This window comes from Seriola dumerili, unplaced genomic scaffold, assembly GCF_002260705.1.
Source record: "Seriola dumerili isolate Sdu_G_001 unplaced genomic scaffold, Sdu_1.0 BDQW01000025.1, whole genome shotgun sequence".
Taxonomy (NCBI): Eukaryota; Metazoa; Chordata; class Actinopteri; order Carangiformes; family Carangidae; genus Seriola; species Seriola dumerili.
Window position 1 is genome coordinate 22,850,543 of NW_019174280.1, and position 19,975 is coordinate 22,870,517.

Here is a 19,975-nt window from a genome sequence, read left to right on the forward strand (position 1 = left end):
GAGTTTTCCAGCCTCGTGTCAACAGCTTGTGTTCGTCAGCGTCCCTGAGCACAAAGTCAGGTTGCCATGGCAGCAGATTAACGCTAATGGTTTGGGATTGATGATAATGTTCATCAATCACAATTTTGTTGCAGAGATTATGATGTTTTAAAGGAGCTAATTTTCCATGAAACTGCTCGACGAATCCTTGAAACACTCAGATGATTCACAGTCAGAATGGTGTTTAGTTTTAGTCTCAGACGCCTGGAAACGAAGTTAAGACTGACTTTTTATTTAATATTCACTTTGATTTCTGCAGCACTAAAAAGAAAATGTTCCTGTCAGTGATTTATGAATTTTGTTTCAGGCAACGAAGGTCTGAAGATGGATGGATGGATGGATGGATGGATGGATGGATGGATGGATGGATGGATAGATAGATGGATAGCACGAGCATAGCAACCACCTAAAATGTTGAGGCTTATTCTACATATCATATACGTCCAGATCTTCAGCATCTTTTTCTGTGGAAACTGCTTCAGACTAAAGTCGCAGCCTGAAATACAGGAGCTGTTAATAAACGTGTCAGTATCATAAACTGTTGTTTGTCACAGGGTTTATTTTCTGCAGGGAACCAGGGTGACGCTAACTTCCTGGTTGGCCTACAAACTTACACCCTTCCTGCATCTCTCTGTGACGGGGGACGTCAGAAAGATACTGAAGCGTCAGACTACAACATCTAAAACCTCCTCAGAGCGCATCAGGAATCTCTCAGTTCACCGTCACTGTATGTGCGGGTGTCAACGCGGCGGGTTCTGACGGCTGACAGGGACGCGCAGGGCGGCAGCGTAAAACACGACCCAGGAAGCGTGTTGATGAATATTCATACGCATCTGCTGTCAAGGCAACCTTTTTTTCCCTCTGACTGCCAGTTACTCTACTACCAAAACCTGCAGGGGGGGGGGGGGCCCTCCACCAGCCGCCGTCCCTCTAATCCTCATAGTCTCTGCAGTGAGCACCCGTCAAACCTCAACGGCTCCTCTGCGCTTTAAACTAAACAATAATAATAAATAAATAAAAGGTTCAGAGTAGATGAATGTTAAAGTGTGAAAATCAAACAAAAAGAATCATTTAAGATTCATGACATTCATAGGAAAGATAGAGCAAACAACTTAATCCTGTTCAATAGCAAATAGTCCTGAAAATCCATCACTCAGGATAAATATCTGATTCAAACTGCTCATAATGACACATCTTAAATCTGACAATGTCTTTCTCTATCCACATGAAAACTTTAAATATATATATTTGGTTCATAAACCATCAGGCCTGGACGCAAATCTGTTCTCATTTCGTCAAGCCGGAGGCTTAAGGCCCCACCTGTCCGTCACACTGCAGCGGAGAGAGGTTTCATTTCGTGCTGTCCATCATGTTCGGAGAGTCGGCGGCACGTTTGTCGAACTGGTTGATGTCCTATTCCTCAAGCAAAAACTTTTCATATGTATGTGTCAGCAGAACAGAAGGATTTCACTGCAGGACGTGGGAGAGTTCAGGCTTTACGAGCATAAATAAGACCAGATGAGCTGCGCTGTAGATCAGACTGTCCGTCTCACGTACCTTGATTTTGACCATCAGCGTGTCGATGGCGGCCTCTAGCTCCTGCACCTGCTTGCTCATCTCCTGTTTGCCCTCCTTCAGCCCCGCCACCACCTCGTTGAAGCGATCCATCCTCTTCTTCAGGTTACGCACCTTTACCAACCCGTCGATCCTACACCCCACACACACACACACACACACACACACACACACACACACACACACACACACAGGAAACGGTTGGTGAAAACATCGACGTGGCTCTACAAAGTGTGAATCTGTAAATTTAAAGAAACTTTTGTTCAGGATTACAGCAGAGGCCGAGACGTCCTGAGTGTTAGTACGATTTTTAAACCTTTAATTCACTCGTTCCAAACCGAGGAACAAAGAGACACATTGTTGGGTTTTAGTTCTGGTCCGGTTCCTGTTCATTTTACAAATAAAGCGAGGTCTGTAAACAGGAATCATGAAGAAACACCAAGAAATTAGAAAAGCCGTGAAGGCCAGTGTCCAACAACACAAACCAGACTCCAGAGAAAACAGTTCAACAACGTTTGGAAATTATTCGGATCTGACCCAAAATGTAATGGGTTCATCTCTGACCCGTGACCCATCCCTCAACCAAGTCCAGATCAGCTCGGGGCTTTTTGTGTAATCCTGTAGAACTGCGAGAGCGTTTCACTCACGATATGTCAATTCTGAATCGGATTGGAGGAAGACCAAAACCCGGACCAGCTGTTTAGTCCAGACCGGACTCCGGAGCTTTCGCAGCCCAGACGAGTTCATCTGAGCGGAACCAAACGGGTTACGTGCAGAACCACCTTCAGCCTGCAGTATGTATTAAGACCCAAAAAAGCCTGGATCCTAAACTTCCTGTTACAAATTTATCTCCAAGTCCAAACTGAGATGACCCTGATGACCGGGTTGGTTTTTTCTCCACAGAACACATTCAACAAGGTTTTTTTTCACAGGCTGAGTGACAGTTTAATGTTGTTGAGGAGCCAGGAAGTAAAAGGGAGGAGCGTTATTCAGTCTGTCCGGCTGACTCCTGGCGTGATGGACGATGAGATCGGCATCTTCACCTTTTATGGTGTTGTTGTTTGTAATGTTTTCTGCCAGGAGAGGGTCAAATCACCGGCGAGGCTTGTGTACAGTCACTTCCTCTCAGCCTCGTTAGCTCTGTAATTGTACTGTTTGTTTTTGTTTACTCAGCTGTTCTGTCCTTGCGTGTGTGTGTGTGTTTGTCTTGACGGTGTGTAAGCGTTGTAGCAGAGACTGTACTGGCAGCTTTAAACAGGTTCTCTCTGTTCCGTGGCCTGAAACCAATAATCAGATGGAGCACAGAAAACGGTAATTGCGACGTAAGAAAAGAAATCTGTGAGAGGCGGACAATGCAACAACCACTGTAATCCCTCTTCTGTAGAGAACGCACAGAGCAATGCAACTGAGAGCTGTGTGCAAAATATCCTTTCTATATCATCCTTTAATCTGGTGTCTGTGTACTTCCACATTTTACACAGTTATTACCTCCACAAAGGTTTTCTCTGTTTATTCATATCAAATGTCTGCAATTACACTTTTTAAAGAACAAAAGAAGGGTAGAAAATAAACGTATCCATCGTACACACATCGTAGTATTTACAAAAAGACTCGACTTTGACTTTCCACCTGGACTTTAGTCTTTTAATTTGACGTCTTCAAAAGCCGAATGGTTAAAAACGACATTGTAAAAACCGGAGTGGGGCGAGCTGATGGCCGGACGGTTAGGGCGCAAACCACACCGGCTCAAATGCCCCGAGTGGTGCGACCCCGGCTCGACTCCGGGGCGGCCTGACTATTTGCTGCAAGTCATTTGGCCGCTCCCTCCCTGAAGGTCGCACCTGTCTCTGCAGGTACGAGCTAATAGAGTGACGTGAGACCGGACTTGAGACTTCAGAGCCGAGACATGAGACTCACTTGTGACTTGTCCCTCCTTTGTTTTTCTCTGTGACTCTTTCATGTCCCCCCCCCCCCCCCCCCCCCCCACGCCGTTCCACTAAATCTCAATCCCCCCCAAAACTCCGCCCGAGTCATTAACACACCGCCGACACCCTGTAATCACACTCTCCACCTCATCAGCAGCACGCCCAAACACAATCCTACAGCCTGTTAGCGTGGACCAGCAGGTTGCCAGATCAGACTAAAGTCCCCCACAGAGGGAGACACACTTCTTCTCCACCTGCAGTCCCCATGTTCTCTCCCACCTGCCTCCCCCGGGGCCTCTGTTGTTTATCATCAAAGATCGGAGGCAATAAGCAGAGCTGCACGTGTCGCCAGGGCGACTGTCTCCGAGGCAGCGTGTGTGTGTGTGTGTGTGTGTGTGTGTGTGTGTGTGTGTCAAGCAGACTGACACTGCTGAGCTGTGAAAGTGGCAGATAATGGAGAAGAGGAGGAGGAGGAGAAAGATGAGGACGAGGGAGTGAGGTAGGAGGGAAGAAGAAGGAAGTGAATGTAATGAGGAAGGAAGGGAAGGATGAAAAGGAGAGAAGGTGAGGAGAAGCGATAATGAGAGCAGAGTAGAGTAGGAAGGGGGAAGGAAGGAGGGACAGAAGGAGAAAGGATGGAGATAAGTGTGAATCGAGGGGGGGTGAGAGTGGACACGAGCAGAGGAGACGACATGATGATGGAGAGGGAGAAACGAAAAGAAAAAAGAAGTGAGGAGAAAAAATGAGCTGCAGAAGTGGAGGGCAGGAAAATGGAGAGGTAAAAAAATGGAGGAGAGAGTTGAGAGGGGAGGGGGTGAGAAAGAGGAGGAGGAGAGGAGGAAAGATAGTGAAAAGGAGGGGGGGCAGAGGGAAGCAGAGATAAGAAGGATGGAGTAAAATATGGAGACATGGATGGAAAAAAAAAGAAAGAAGGAGAGAGGAACAAAGCAGGAAATTAAGGTGAAGATGGAAAGTAAAGGAGGAGGTGCAGGGGAAAGGAGGAGTGAAGAAAGAGAAAGAGCCGATGGAGGAAGAGGAGAGATAACTGGCTGCAAGGACGGAGAGAAGGAGGAGAAGGAAAGATAAAGAAAGAAAGACCTCCCACCTCGGCTTGTGCTTCTTCTTGCAGAGCCACATCCGAACGGTCTTCTGCATCTTGATACAGGCGCTGGTCCGGTACAAGATCTTGTTCTTCACTGTGAGAGAGGAGAGAGGAGAGAGGAGAGAGGAGAGAGGAGAGGAGAGAGGAGAGAGGAGAGAGAAAGACTGGTTTATTTTCTGTCATCACAACCTCTACAGGCCGAGTTCTGAGGAGTTCGTATGATGAGTCGTACATATTGGACTGAAATCAGGGTGAGAAGTCGGATGAAACATCATTTAAATGTGGGAATAAAGCGGCACATTTTCAGAGAAGACGGTTTCAGGTTGGCGACAGAATCGGATTAAACCCCGACTCTGCTGACGGCTCTGCGCAGGCTGCTCTCCGTCCAGATGTGGGGCAAATTTTAATGAACGTCTTCGGTAAAGGAAAGTATGAATCCGTCCTCTGGTGTTGATTTAACCTGAGGATTGCAGCAGTGGGGACCGGCTGCTCGGGGACTGCAGGGGAGAGGAGGAGCACTTCCACTACACTGAGCCTCGCCTCCGTTACAGCAAATAAACAACTTTCATTACATGTATAATCATTACTGAAGGAGGCAGAGGAATAACTGAACATAAGACACAGCGAGCAGAGAGAGCAGGAGAGAGGGAAGTCATCAGTAACGAGGCTTCGTACTAACGACTTTGACCAACTCTACGTATCAAACAGAGGGAGTGAGACATGAAGACCGGCCTCGAATAAAAGTCTGTGACGTTCTGGAGCTGAAGTAAATAAAGACTGAACTCTTGTGGATCCAGACGGAGGCTGTGCTCTGAGCGACAGACTGAATAAGAGAGTGATCACATCACAGTGAATACAGCTGAAACTGCAGCTCAGCTTCACACGATGTCACAGTTAGAAATTCGGGATTTGAACCACAGGCGGCTCCAGACGAAGACTAGGTGTTGACCTTGTCTCATTAAAGTTCTGTCTCATATTTATTGAAGGCTCTTCACTTCTTGAGTTCCTAGAATTGGATTTTGTTGTGCCACATCCCGTCCGTGGAGTTCACCCTGTGGCCTGTCTTTTTGCTTTCTAAGTTTATTTTTCCCTTTCAGGAGCATCAGTGGGTTCAGGGGGATGACACAGATCGGTCTGTACCAAAAACAGAATGTGGGTTCAATATCCAGTCTTAGTCGGGCCAGACCAGGTCCCGTGGGTGCTGGGCCCGGCTGCTGGGGAGAGGGCGCCAGTTTCTGTTTCTAAAATGAACAAACCGCTCAATAAGTTTACAAACTTTGTCATTTTAAAAAAACGCCCAGTCATCCCGCTGGACGCTCTGTATTCTCGCCCGCAGATTTAATTTGTAGTGAATTACTTTTGATACGCTGATGTGGTTTATGTTCTGTTACGTCGGCAGAATCTCTTCACAAAGCGTGCGTTGTTTATGATTGGATTTCATCCCTCTCCCAGTCTTTGGCAACACAGGTTTCTGTGTCTGTCCTGTCAATGAAGCGAGGCTGGATGGAGCTGATGGGAGAAAATTACAGAGAGAGAGAGAGTGAAAAGATGGAGAGCTGCAGAGATGAAGGGTGAAAGATAAATAGAGACGGAGATCGATAACGCCGCTGCTTGCTGCCAAATTCATTTCATCTTGTTATGACCTCAGAATATTTAACGTCTGCACAGAACCGAATTAAGGACTTTGCGTTTGGTGAACGGGGTGCACCCACTGGTTTTTACTGGGCAGCAGGTGCTTTAAAACGCTCGTTTTCTAACTGCTGTAACTTTACACTCTGTTGTCTGGACACATTCATTTATTCTTTATGGGATATGATGATATACTTCAGCAACACTCGCCTCTGTCCGGTTCCTGCCAATGAGAGCTCATTTTCAATTGGATCAATAACGAGAACAAATCGCAGGAGAGAAAGAGAGAGAGAGAGAGAGATAAAGGATAGACAGATATGAAGAGTAAGAGAAAAAGAAAGATTGAATAGAGAAACTACTGGAGAGAGAGTGATGGAGACAGATGGAGTGAGACTGAAAGAGAGCAGTGACTGACACCAGCTCTGCTCAGACGCTGCTCTGATAAACACAAGACAGCGGACAGATAGAAGCCGCTCCTCCAGGAGCTCAGCCTCCCGTCATTAACAGCGGTCTGTCTCGGCCGCCCGCGGTTTGTTTTGCTGTTTTGCTCTGCTCCGTCCACGAGGCTCCTGGGTATTTTTTTTTGCGAGCCATCTGTGCATACTGATCTGTCTCTTGTTTGCATGACGGGACTTTAACCGACGTGTCTGAGAAGAGGCAGCGATGAGCAGGAGGTGCAGTGAGAGCGAAGGAGTGTGACGGGCAGAGGAGCGAAGAGAAAGCAAAACAATTACAGCGGATGAACGCACGGAGGATTTAGATTCGTGCGAGTGATCGTCCACGTCACGGCGGCTGATTAAACTTCAAACAAACATGTCTTCATTGCTGGTTATAAGTTCTAAGTGTGGCGGGGTCGGATACGGTGGTCAGGTGCGGGGTGCACAGCTCTGGTGCAGCAGGTGTCTGACCTGCAGTGCCCTCTTTGCCTTCACTACATCACACTGCAGAAAACCCTGATTTACAGTTTCCTCACTTTTACTAAAAGGCTCTGAACTGATGCAACTTTAGTTTTTTCTCCACCACTGACACCACAGCAGTGAATTCCTGCCAATAGCAAACTGCTCCTCATTGTTACTCTTACATTTCCACTTGGAGACGAGGGCAGCTTTGTGTGAGCTCAGTGTTCCTGCAGCGTCGCCTCCAACAGTGTTTGCATCTCTTTCCTCGGTGCTTGTCTCCAACTGAATCATTTTTCTCCGGATGGTTCGCTGTGATGTTGAAGCTTCCAACGTGATTCTGCCCCTCCAAACATTTTATTGCGCAATTTTCATTCTGTTGTTTGACGAGCTGATGGCAGCAGCTGCTGCTGTTGCTTCTCTTTGCATCAGATCTCACATATACGAGAGTTTACGAGACATGACAGGGTAGTGTATAATTGTCAATAGTTTGTATTGTAAGGTTTATTTCCTCTGACCCTGAACTCTCCATGTCCCTGTCTGTCAGTTATTCTGTTGGCTGGTTTATTCATGGCAGGAGGAGAAACAGTCTCAGCTGCTCAAAAGCTTCAACTGAAGAAAACCTTCATCCAGGTATGAAAGTAACAGCTGCTTCACTCTCCATGTAACGTCTAAGTCAGACACCTCCCACCTGGGAAAGTGATGCCTGTTCAGCTAATTAGCTAATTAACAATTTAACTAATTCATTTCAACAGGTGAAAGTATTTAAGCTCTGTCACTATCAGCTAAAACAAACCTTTTGGAGGAGGGATGAAACTTTTTATTATGACCATCACTTGGTCAGCGTCGTGCAGAGACGGTCCAACACGACGCCAGTACAAGGGAAAGTTGTAGTGTTTGTACGTAGTGGAGTCAGAAATACAATATTTGTCCTTTAAGTGTCGTGAAGTAAAAGAATAACACTCAAGTAAAGTACAGATACTCCTCCGTCATTAACACGTCCTCCATCACTATTCTCAGCTCTATTTGAAAACCTGTGACCAGTCTCTGTGGACCGGCACGGGCGCCGCTTACGTTTGATGACGGACAGAGCGCACCACTGGACCTTCTTCCAGCGGCTGTGGATCAGCCACTTGTTGACCTTCTTCACCAGCTCCGCCAGGTGGTCCGGGTCCGACTTCATGATCTGGTCAAACTCTGCAAACTGGACGGAGATTCAGGGTCAGAACCTGTGATTTTACAACCTCAACAGTCGCGGATCAAGTTCAGTTCAGTTGAATTTATTTCAGTCCTTAAAATATGTAATTTTACATCATGATATTACTGTATGTTTCCATATATATACACGTTACCTGGATTATCAGTTCTTGGCTAATCCAGTTAATTAAATACAAATTAAGGAAAAAGATCCTACACTGCCATAAAGTAGTTCTCCTCAACCTGATGCTCCACTTTCTTCCATATTCAGCTACTTTCACAGTAACACAGATGAATATCTGTCGTCTGTGAAAACCCATTTCATATTTCACCAACGCCTGACCAGCAGCACAAAGGTGTATATCTGTTCCTGCTCCCGTCAGTCCTCTTCTTCATCCATGCATATTTAATAGCAGAGTGCCGGGTCAAAGCGCAGCTGCTGGATTCTTTCTAACACTTAGTAAAGTTGATTTGAAAGCCGAGAGCTGTGAAATCTGTTGTGTCCTCTGGAAACCTCCGACTGTCAGACCCTCACACTCTGCTGCTGCCTTCATAAAGGAGGAAGCTCCTGAACTCACATTTTCGCTTTCTGCACACCCATGTTTCATCACTGTCACTTTTTCACATTTGATTTCTGAGTAGCTTGTGAGTGCAGCGCTGCCACATGGTTGACCCTCCAATTGTAGATTTCCAAAGCCTGTGATTCTTGTAGCTTCGCCTCAGAATGCACATAAAAAAATCCATTTATGACGCATTAGCTAAAGCCCAAAATGTACTTTTCTGCTACTAAAGGTCGCTAAAGCTGGAAAGTCCAATAATCTTCTTCAGCTCCAAAACTCTAAAACAATTATTTACGAGCGCCTGGTGACGGCGGACACTTCCACAGGGACGTGAGGAGTAATGAAAGCTTCCCAGTCCGGCCAACAGAGGACACGAGTATTTATTTATTCCTTGCAGCTAAATCTACAGCGTCAGAGTTACAGTTTGTCACGCACAGTGTGCACTCTCACAAGCCCCCCCCCCCCCCCGTGGAAACCACATGTCTAACCCAAATGTGATGAATTATTCATCTGCAGGAAGAAATACCCCCCCCCCCATCTGTTGGCTCTGGCTCGCTCAAAAACCTCACCTCACCTCAGCAGCCAAAATGACTAATGCGCTTTCCCTCTGACTCTATTGTCTTTCTTCAGGGGAACAATACTTATATTAGCCGGTGCACCGGGGGAACAGAGCAGGTTTTCAGAAAGTCTCACCTTCCCGGGCCGGAAAAACACTCTGGTCAGACCGAACTTGTAGTCGTTCTCATTCAGCCCCAGAGCTTTGAATAAAGCCTGAAACACAAACACGCAGGACATTGATAAACATGAAACTGTAGCTGCGGGGAAAATGATAATAAAGGAAGTCGGGGCGCTCGGAGGGCCGACCTTGCAGAAGAGGCGCGGGTCGAGGCGGGTGAGTTTGGGAGGCATGTACTTCTGGTACATGTTGTAGAGTTCATGGAAGGGAGCTCTGGAGGGGAAGCCGCCCTGCATCAGGTCCAGCACTGACACCATACCTACGGAAACAGGGAAGGGTCACACAGAGAGGATTATTAGTATGATATATGACATGAAGGTGAAAAATCCTCTTTTTATCTCTAGAGTTAAAGAACAAACCAAAGTTTGGTGTTGAAAGGAAAGCATCTTGGTGTGGTCAGATTTGTAACCTCCTTTCCTTGTTCACTGATCAGATTGCTCCTATTTTAACTAACCGTTAAAAGTTCTTACACTGCTGTTTGTATTTAGCAAAGATTTAATATTTAATGTTTTCTTAATGAGAAATACACAGAACAGGAACAAGAATAAGATTCTACAGCAGCTCTTGGTTTAGCATTTAGCCAGCTAATGTTTGCTAATCAGCACTAAAAGAAAAAGTATTCACTTAGTATTTTTAATATTCATTAGTATTTTGACCTGATGGTGGCGCTAGAAGAAAAGTAATGAGGGTTATTACAGTTCATCCTGAGGGGAGCATGAATGTGTGAAGCAATCCTTCCAGTAGCCGTCAAGACATCTGACTCTGAACCAACATGTCATCCTGCTGGTGGCGCCACAGGAAGAGTCAGAGGATCATCAAAGTCTTTAGGATACATCGTCTGGGGACCGTGAATCTTTGCACCAAATGACCTGGATATCTGAACCACGCTTCATGGTGAAACATCCACCAGTTGTTGAGGTATTTTACATAAAGCAAACAAAATTTGACCAAACGGTGGCGCCACAGGAAAAGCTTAAATCATCAGGGTTCATCCTCTGGGGATCTGGCAATTCTTCTGGTGATTGTTGAGATCTGTGGTGGTTAGACCAACCAACATTTTCACCTGTAAAGCCACACTGTCTAAAAACATACATTGCTTTAAGTGAAGTATGAAAGTGTCTCTTCACACATGCAGGTTTTTGATACCCAGCCCCCGTTTACACAGGAAACATCACAAGAGAGCTCAACGTGACCATAAACACTGAAGATCCAATAATGCACCTCATGAAAAGGACTTTAACTTTGAAATAAGTAAATGGAAGCAGCAGGACGCCACTCAAAGGCTGACTCGCATTAGGCTGCGTGCCAGTTAGCAGCATTTGTCGGCCCTGTGTACGTTCAACTTTGCGACCCTCTTCCCTTTTTTGTCAGTCGCAGTCTGTGTGTGTTTACGCCGTCACGACTCCGCAGACTGTTTCCCCCGACATATTAAATGAATGTGTTTATTCAGGCCCCCCTATAAACGCTGATGATTTGGCCTCTTTGAAGCATTGTTAGTCGTCTCACTTCGCTTTGAAAGCTCATATCAAAGAGCTAATTTTCAGAGCTCTTTCGTGGCAGATGCTTCTAACTGCTGTTCAGTGCAGATGAACCGTCTCTGCAGAGGAGTCTGTGTTTGTCTTTAAGTTACTTCAGAGCAGAAAATATAATGTAAAGAACATTTCCAAACTAATAAATACAGCTACTGCATCTCTGTTAGAGTAACACAGTAAATACTTTATATTATATAGTAAAGTAACTTTACTGTAAATCCCCCTAGAATTAGCAATTTATTAGCAATTAGCAATATTACAGTAATATGGGTTTGTTTTTTTTATTACTTAAGAGTTCAAGTTTCTATTTATAAGAACAAGAAAATGTTGATTGTTCTATGACAAGTTAACGCTAAATGACATTACTTAAAGTCCCACTGTTTGTGACCAATGTCTCCATCTAGTGGTTGTATTTTTAATCCATTTATTAAATTTTTATTTAATTTTTAGTTTCCATTCAGTTTGTTTTACACAAAACCTGGGAAATAAATGTTTGCAAGTATTTTAATATGCATTGGTTTAATGCTGATTGAAATTATGCTAATTGTTAGCATGTTAATGGTAAATTATGTGTTAGCACTGAACTAGCACACAGTTTATCTGCCAAAATAAACAACGTTCGAGAACCTGATCTCACGCGGTCAGGACGTGTTTATCGCTTCAGCTTACGTCTTTACCGTCTGTGTGTCGGACCAACAGACCAACACTGACATTCAGAGCCACGTCGCAGCTGAAATTACCGTATGTGATGCCGATAAAGAGGAAAGCATTTCATTCCACTGAATAACTTTCTCAGTGTGACACCCGTGATAATACAAGCTTCCTAAGATAAAGTGGAGCCCTGATTGTGAGCCCCGAGCTGCACATAATTCACATCAGACCTCCGATTGCAGAACTCATGCTCAGTTTCCCAAAGGAAATGGTACAAAAAAAAAAAAAAAAAGGTCATCCTTAATTGAGTCCTCACCCTCCACAATTACATGAAGCCAATTTATAAAAAGTGTGTGTGTGCTCACCTTGGAGCCTTTTCGGGGAGGAGACACTTAAACCAGATCCATGGTTGTGTTTGAAAAAAGCCAGAAATTTATTCAAACCAAGTGACGTGAACCGGAGATCCTGAGCATTTTAACCAGGTGTTAGTCTCCCTCCACTGGCTCCCTGTGAAATCATCACTGGTTATTAAGTCCTGCCTGTAACTTATAAAGTGTTACACAGCATCACTGTGTCACTGATCTCCTAAAGCCGCCTGAGCCCATCCGTGCTTTCTGCTCCAGGCGGCTGTGGGAGAGAAAACCCGCTTTGTCTCCGGCTACGATAAAATCTACATCTCGTTTGCAGGAGTGCAAACCATAATGGAAAAGTTCTGTTCGGTTGCTGAACATCCCATTTTGGACCTAACCACACCACGCTGGCACACAGAGCCCCCCCACCCCACCCCCAACCCCCCCCCATCTATTCCAAACTATCACCGTTTCCATTCCCAGTCCAATAAAGCTGATAAAGAGCTTGCCGGGCTGCAGTATCAGAACAGGGCATCGTCGAGCTTGTGTGGCTGAAAGCAAAACGGGAGGATATTAAACCCGAGCTCATAATTTCTTTTCCTCCAAACCTGAGGGGAGGAAGGGGGAGCATCACTTCTAGCCTTTTTTTTTGGTTTGGTTTGGGGAACAGAACGAGTTAAAGACATTGGTGTCAAAGTCACAGAGCAGGATCAGGACACAGAAATTGAGTTCTACACCAGAGAACAGAGGAAATAAAGGCGGCGGGGAGGAAACATGTTGTCTGGTTATCACGGTTTCTGCAGAGTTCACCAACAGACCTCGTTAATACCACACCAAAGACCTTTTTTTTTTTCATCCAAAGTGCGAACATATGATGGGACAATATGGTCTACAATTACGTCCCAGCAGTAAATAACAATAACTCCCTAATGATATAGTTAATTAAATTCACGCCACATAGCCCAGGATAAACGGCATAAAATTGATGGATGAAACCTATTTACAAAATGATTAATTTATTCTAGTTCGCTGAAGTTAAAACGTTAGAAAGCAACACTGGCCTATTATGAGACAACGATCCTCCAGCTCCTGCAGCAGCAGCAGTGACAGTGTTTGACTGAAAGGATTAAAGAGCCTCCTGCAGCTCAGTCCACTGTTATTTATACAGACGCATTCTCCACACAAACATTTTCTAACATTACTGCCAACAGCAGGAACATTCAAGACTTCTGTAAATTCAATTTAAGACTTTTTCTGAGGAAACTCAGTTCATTGCTTTTTAAGATTTTTCAGGATTTGCTGCTCAAACTTAAAGGGTCATACGTTACACTTCTCCTGTTTTATTTGAAGTGTCGATCCATAAGAAGATATACAGTATTTGTGGTTTTAAGAACCAAACACCATTAACAAACGACATGGACAACTTTTAAAATGTTCATTTTGTCGATTTGTGCGTGTCTGATTGGTTGTGGGTGTTTTAGGAATACAAACTTGAAAAGGACAACACAGAAACACAGAAGAATAAGCAATATCTTATTAAAGCTCCTCCAGTGTAAAGGTCTGTGTCCATGTGTAGTGTGATTATAGATCAGGTCTAGCTTCTATATTAATACTGTGAAAGTATCAAAGCCTCAGTCCACAGAGAAATGCACACAGCCTGTATTCAGAAACTGAGCCTTAAAACCAGCCGTCAGGACTTCTGGAACTTTGTGATGTCACAACAAAGCAGTCACCAAGCCCCGCCCACCTGGACCCACCATCCAAACCTTGCAGGATTTGGTTTTTTCTGAGTGTTTTTACCTGAAATCGGCTATATTTTTATTGGATCACTCAGAAAACAGTCAGCCAATCAGAAGAGAGGCTCAGAGCCTCCTCTCTTCTGATTGGCTCACTGAATTCCAGAGGGAAGCCTGAGAGAGGAGATGAGATGGTTTTTGGTTGATAAAACCACAAAAATATCTTCTTATGGATCAACACACAGGAACAGTGTAAAATATTCGACCTTTAAAGAAAATCCATTGAACAATTAATTATTTTCCCTACATGTAAATGTTCTATTCATTTCACCGAATCTCCTTTTATCTGAAACTTTGCATATGAAATGTAAAATACATGTATGTCATTTACATCGTCTTTTATCAACTTTATGTTGAATTGGTTTATTGTATTGATCAATCAAAAGCCTGTGTTGAATTCATTTATTCGTTAAGATGAGGCAGCTGTCCATTAAAGACAAAAATGGGTTTGTTTTCTTTGTTGGAATCAAACTTGGATTTTTCCTGCAGCACATTTCAGAAAATAGACGTCTTTGTTGGACGTAGATGTTTTGAATGATGAGTCACCGCTGAAGCGTTTGTCTCCCTCTGTTTGTCCTCGTTTGTTTTTTCATCTTTCTGTTTATTAAAAAGGTTTGTTGACATTTTTGTATTTATTGGCTTTTGTGCTGCTTTTTGTTTCTGAACCAGGATGAAGAAGCTGCTCTGCTGACGGATGTTTACAACATGCTGAACAGGAAGATTAGAAAAGGTGAGAGACGTGAACTTCGAGGTGTTTTTTTGATTCGATTAAAAATCAGTAACAGGCGCACAAACACTTCAGCTGCTGCATGGGGATGGATGGAGAAAAGAAAAATCATATTGCGATTATTTTGACAGATAAGATTTGTAGGCCTCTGTAGCACCACTACGCATTTATATTACATTTATAAAAAGGTCTGTTGTGACACCGTTTACCTTTATCAAAAACAAATTGCAGCTCCTGTGATTCGGATATTGCACTTGGCGTATTGAGATTTCGATATTATTTCGATCAATTGTGCAGCTCTAATTGTGCTGTTCACTCGAGCACACAGGATGACCGACCAGAGGGACTACTTTCTCAAGAGCTCAGACCAGCTGAGTTAAAAAGACGCCTCTCCTCTCGGCTGCGGCCTTAAACGAACCACAGTTCATAGAAACTTTTACTGACCGGAGCACTGCAGCTGGGAGAGGATCTGAGCTCCTTCAAACTGGTGGCTGATCATCTTCAGGTTTGGCTTGATGCAGCGAATGAAACTGGAGCCCTGCAGCAGAGACGCAGAGAGAAAAGAGACGTAAACAAGACACACAGAGACACACAGAGACAGAAACAGCAGGAGCCTCAGAGCGCATCACAAATTCATGACATCCATCACTTTCTGACTCAGGACGCGACGCTCTGTGTGTCTCATGGGAGACAGAATCTGTAGCTGTTTGTCTCTCACGACATGACACGGAGCTGCATCACAGCACGGCCGAGCTTTACTGCAGCTCCGAGGCCCGCAACATGAAACCGGCACCGTGTAAGGGCAGAAGAAGAAGAAGAAGAAGAAGAAGAAGAAGAAACACTGACCGTGCTGCGGAGCTTCTCCAGGAGAATATTCAGCTGGGTCTGCAGAGAAAAAGACAGGAGAGGAAGAAACATTTCAGTGTGAGCAAAGAAACACGGACTGCAGTTTGGGCTCAAATGGCTGAAAGTAAATATTCACCAAAAGTCATGAGTTACACCAAAAATAGATCTTTCAAATTCATATAAAACAAAAAAACATACATCTGCATTATAGATACTTGCAAATGAATTATGTTTATGTACATAATTTCAAATAAATTACACACCAAATAGCCAAACTTCCTTCACGTATTTGTCTAATGTAAAGATCCTGTTTCGTGCTACGGAGCTGTGTGAACTTTTTTCACTGGTCACAAAGTGCTTCAATTAAAATCAAAATACATCAAATAAAAGCAAAAGGGAAAAACATCAGATCAAATATGGAAAGGGGAAAACAGATGCAGGACACAAGTTAAAGGCGTAAAATACCACGTTACCTAAACATCTGTCTGAACAGACGGTTGGTAGTTGCTCTTTAAAAGAGTCCACAGGAAGATATTCTGGGGGCGTGGCCACGTAGAGCTAAAGTTTTAAAATGGGTTCTTAAATTAATGGGGACGTCACTGCAGAGAGGTTAAAGTAGGTGTTATCGCTTTCGTATCGTTTCCATTATATTTTAGGTGAATTTAAGTCAAATACTACACACTGCATTAAGCATTTACACCTTTGTTTATTTGTTCAGGAGCTCAGAGAAGGAGGAAGCTGCACTAGATAACCATCTCATCTCTCCGGGGTAGTCCAGGGTTTGCTCTCAGCTGCAGATCAGATATGAAGTCGAACACGTTCATGATGAAGTTGAGGTGGAAATCTCCTGATCTGTGACGATCCATAACTTCACCCGGAGCCCGGCGCTGCGGTCCAGAACGAGGCACTGCATCACTGTCTGGAGCACGTGGGAACGCTTCATCCGAAAGTGTTGAGCCTCACAGTTTGTGGCTGAGGTGGACGAGCGAGGTGAGAGAGAGAGAGAGAGAGAGAGAGAGAGAGGAAGATTTCGCCCCTGATAAGGTTGTGAAAAGAAAAGCCTCTGAGTTTGGTTTGCATTCGCAGAGACGCCTCTGACTTCAGGTCGAGACGGATTAATTCTTCACATCGGTGGTGACACCAGCAGCAGAGCTGGTCGAGCCTCTGATAAGAAAAACTTTTGAGAAAATGTGCATCATCAACATCTTTGTTCAACGGCTGAAGTTTTAATTCAAAGCATTTGTTTTAACCAGCTCGGTGTCCCGGCCGGGTGGGGTTTATAATAAGGTTTTTGTCTTTGTAAGTTTCTCAGAATAAGCATTTTATTTAAAATTTTCCTGTATTTCTTTTCACATCATGAATTATTACAAGCGAAACAAAGACTGTTACAAAATAAGTTTTAATAATTAACCGGCCGCTTTCATTATTGGTGAATCATCAATTACCCAACGAACGAGGACTGTAACTTCACCACATCCCTGGTAGCGCATGAGGAGCATCTGCTTCATGGGAAAGTAAATGTATGTCAGTGTAAATGAATGTGAACCAATCAGGGACGAGATCTCTGACTTGACTCTGATGGACCGTGTGTGTCCCGGGATCCTGTTCTGACAACACTGTGAAGTGTGATGAAGGAGCTGCTGCTGCTTTTAATACATTTATACAAGTGTGTTTGCAGTTGATATGAAGTGATTTCATCGCTCCTTCTATTCCTCTTTGTCTCACTTTTATTTGGGGGATAATCTTCCTCTCTGAAGAGCTCAGTTTCTCATCTCTAGTTATTTTAGCTAAATTAAATTGCTGGTCATCCCTGTTTCTAAAGCGTCCACAGACCTACACACTATCAGACTGTCACTGGATCACTGTGATGGTGGAGAAAACTCTCTTCTGTTTTTATAAGGAGCATCTGTTTTTCTATCATTTCGAAGTGGATTTTTATTTGCAGTGTAAGTTACACTCAACCTAAAGAGCCGTGTCTCCTCCAGCTGCTGCCGACTGTTAATCATCAGCTCGAGCGACAATAATAATAAAACCCTTTGTCTCAGAGCACCTGGATGCACCTGACCCTTTCACCTCCACGCTGCTCCGTGTATGAAGCGTGGTGTATGAATAAAGCCTCGGACGTTATCGCATCATTTACATCCTCTAGAGCGTTTCCCATCAGCGCTGCTCATGTGTCGTGACCAACGGTCGCAAACGTGTCAGAAATGAGACCCGGTCAGGTGATGTATGACGGCGTTATCATTCAGAAGGCGCCGTGCAGTAATTCAAAGACGGTTTTCACTTTTCAAATCCAGGCTGAAGCGGGTTGAATTATCAGTCAGGTCAAGATGAGCTTCAGAAGAAGGTCGCTCGTGTCGTGATGTATTCAGCGCCTGCGTGATGATGAACATACAGGCCGCCCCCGGCTCTCGGTTTCCCTCCGTTAGTCCCATCAGCTCTACTGATTGATTCATCAGCGCTCAGTTCCCGCTCCGGGGGCAGAGGAGGAGGAGCTTCAGGAAAACACTGCAGGTGCCAGAGCTCACAGGTAGTGAGACCTCCGCACAGAGACGAGCTCTGGACGAGCTGCCGATCGTTTCCAGTGTCGTCGACACGAGGGACAATATTTCAACCGATACCATCAGTGTTTGTGAATGAACTTTTATTGATCACTAAATGTTTCGTACCTCGGACTTTCACAGGATCCACACTGCAACACAACCCCACATCATTCCTCACGCACAGCTGGTCAGCGAGTCTCTGAGCCTCAGCACTTTAATATTCTGCTGTTGGTGACGACTCAAATCACTGACTGGATAAGAGTTATAATAATAACAGGAGGTTCAGACAGAGAGAGAAATGACGCAGGAAGAGACCTTGATCTTGTGACAACAATAAACAGACGGTGAAATTATTCTCTTAAGATTTCTGAAGATTTCTGAAGAATCCAAAGAGACTGAAAGTTTTTCTCCATCACACAAAAGTTGCGTCTGTGTCCAGGAAGCAGCAGAAACACGGAGATGAGCAGTAACCACCTGCAGGAGGCGGGATGAAAGGCTTGGATGTGAATTTGAAAATGTGAAAGGCGGCGGCATTGTGTTGCAATCTGCACAACAACGGCCTTAAAACCTCAAGCTTTACTGAAGACTTAGCCGCTCTTTTATTCTTCGGCGTGTGACTCCACTAACAGCTGATTGATGTGTGCTTTTTGTTTTTTTCTGTCTTTTATTCAGATCTTATTTCCTCAGTCTGTATTGATGTGATTCTGTGCAGCACTGGTGTTGTCAGGTGAGGCTGTGTAAATAAACGTGACTGGACATGAACGTGGTGCAACTGCATCAGTAAACCCAATAGAAGAGAATCGTCGTGGGTGTTTTGATGTTATATACCGTCATTGTGTAGCTGTTATTCAGGTTCAAACTGCATCACTGCACGGCGGATGTATCGCTTCAGTGACGGAGAGCGTCTGCACGGCCTCGGCAAGAACCTGCGACGCATCAGGAATATATAAAATCGCGTCTCCGTACGAATGGAAAGGATCAAATATCGGAGCATCAAAGACACCAGTGAACGTCTCCTCAGCCCTCACTGTACTCCGCTCTGCTCCCAGAGCCGGACACCATCCCCCTCAGGTGTCCCGCCTCTCTGTTCTTCTAGCACGTGTTTCCAAGAGGAACGGCGGAGCGGAGCCCGGCGCTGTGGGGCTCCTGGCTCACCTTGCCTTTGGTTACAGTGCCACATTACAGCAACACATCGAGGCGACAGGCGGAGTCAGATGTCCCAATCACAAGCACATTATGGGCCCTCGTCAGACCCGGATGGAAACTTATGATCAACCAATACGTGTAAAACTTGTACCAGTTGAGGATGAAGCGACAGCAGCAATACTTATCAACCAGCTGAACATTTCTGCACATCACAAAAACAACAACATCTCTCTTCAAAATTCAGAGTCATGTACATCATTTTCTGCTTCAGCGCCTCTGGATGTGGTCTGGCTCGCTCTGACTGACGGGCCCTGTTGCACTAAGTTTGATCCCGAGTTTCTGATTGAAAAAATAAATAGATGCCACTTGTAATTTCGTTTCAGTGCAGACGTTCAAGTACGTTTAAGGCTGCGTTAGCAGCTCAGACGACCCTCAGAGACCCTGAGAACCGCCCTGGTTCACTGCGTGTCCGCTGGTTTTGGAGGGTTGATGAACTGCACGAGTTTGCGTCACTTTAGTACAATGAGGATTGTTTATTTTAGTTTATATCGTGCAAACATACGGGGCAATATTCCTACATAAATGTGTCTGTAATCAAATGACTATAAACTAATTGAAAACGTGGAGGCAGGTGGATAAAGACAGGAGCGCTCATTTGTCTCTGTTTAACGATGATTTTCTGGTAACACTAAGATCCCTATCTGGTGATTATGAGACATCAGAAT

At 44.6% G+C, this 19,975-nt stretch overlaps 1 protein-coding gene across 1 annotated transcript in view; it reads right to left on the reverse strand.

Annotated features, from left to right (window-relative positions):
• LOC111240293 (unconventional myosin-VI-like) overlaps window positions 1-19,975 on the reverse strand; it is a 108,797-nt gene that overhangs the window by 24,976 nt on the left and 63,846 nt on the right. The window contains exons 19-25 of the mRNA XM_022770248.1: window positions 15,562-15,600; window positions 15,160-15,253; window positions 9,788-9,918; window positions 9,617-9,694; window positions 8,241-8,370; window positions 4,645-4,735; window positions 1,597-1,747 (exon numbers count right to left, since the gene is read on the reverse strand). Coding sequence (XP_022625969.1) covers window positions 1,597-1,747; window positions 4,645-4,735; window positions 8,241-8,370; window positions 9,617-9,694; window positions 9,788-9,918; window positions 15,160-15,253; window positions 15,562-15,600 — 714 coding nt within the window. The remainder of the gene's footprint in view (window positions 1-1,596; window positions 1,748-4,644; window positions 4,736-8,240; window positions 8,371-9,616; window positions 9,695-9,787; window positions 9,919-15,159; window positions 15,254-15,561; window positions 15,601-19,975) is intronic.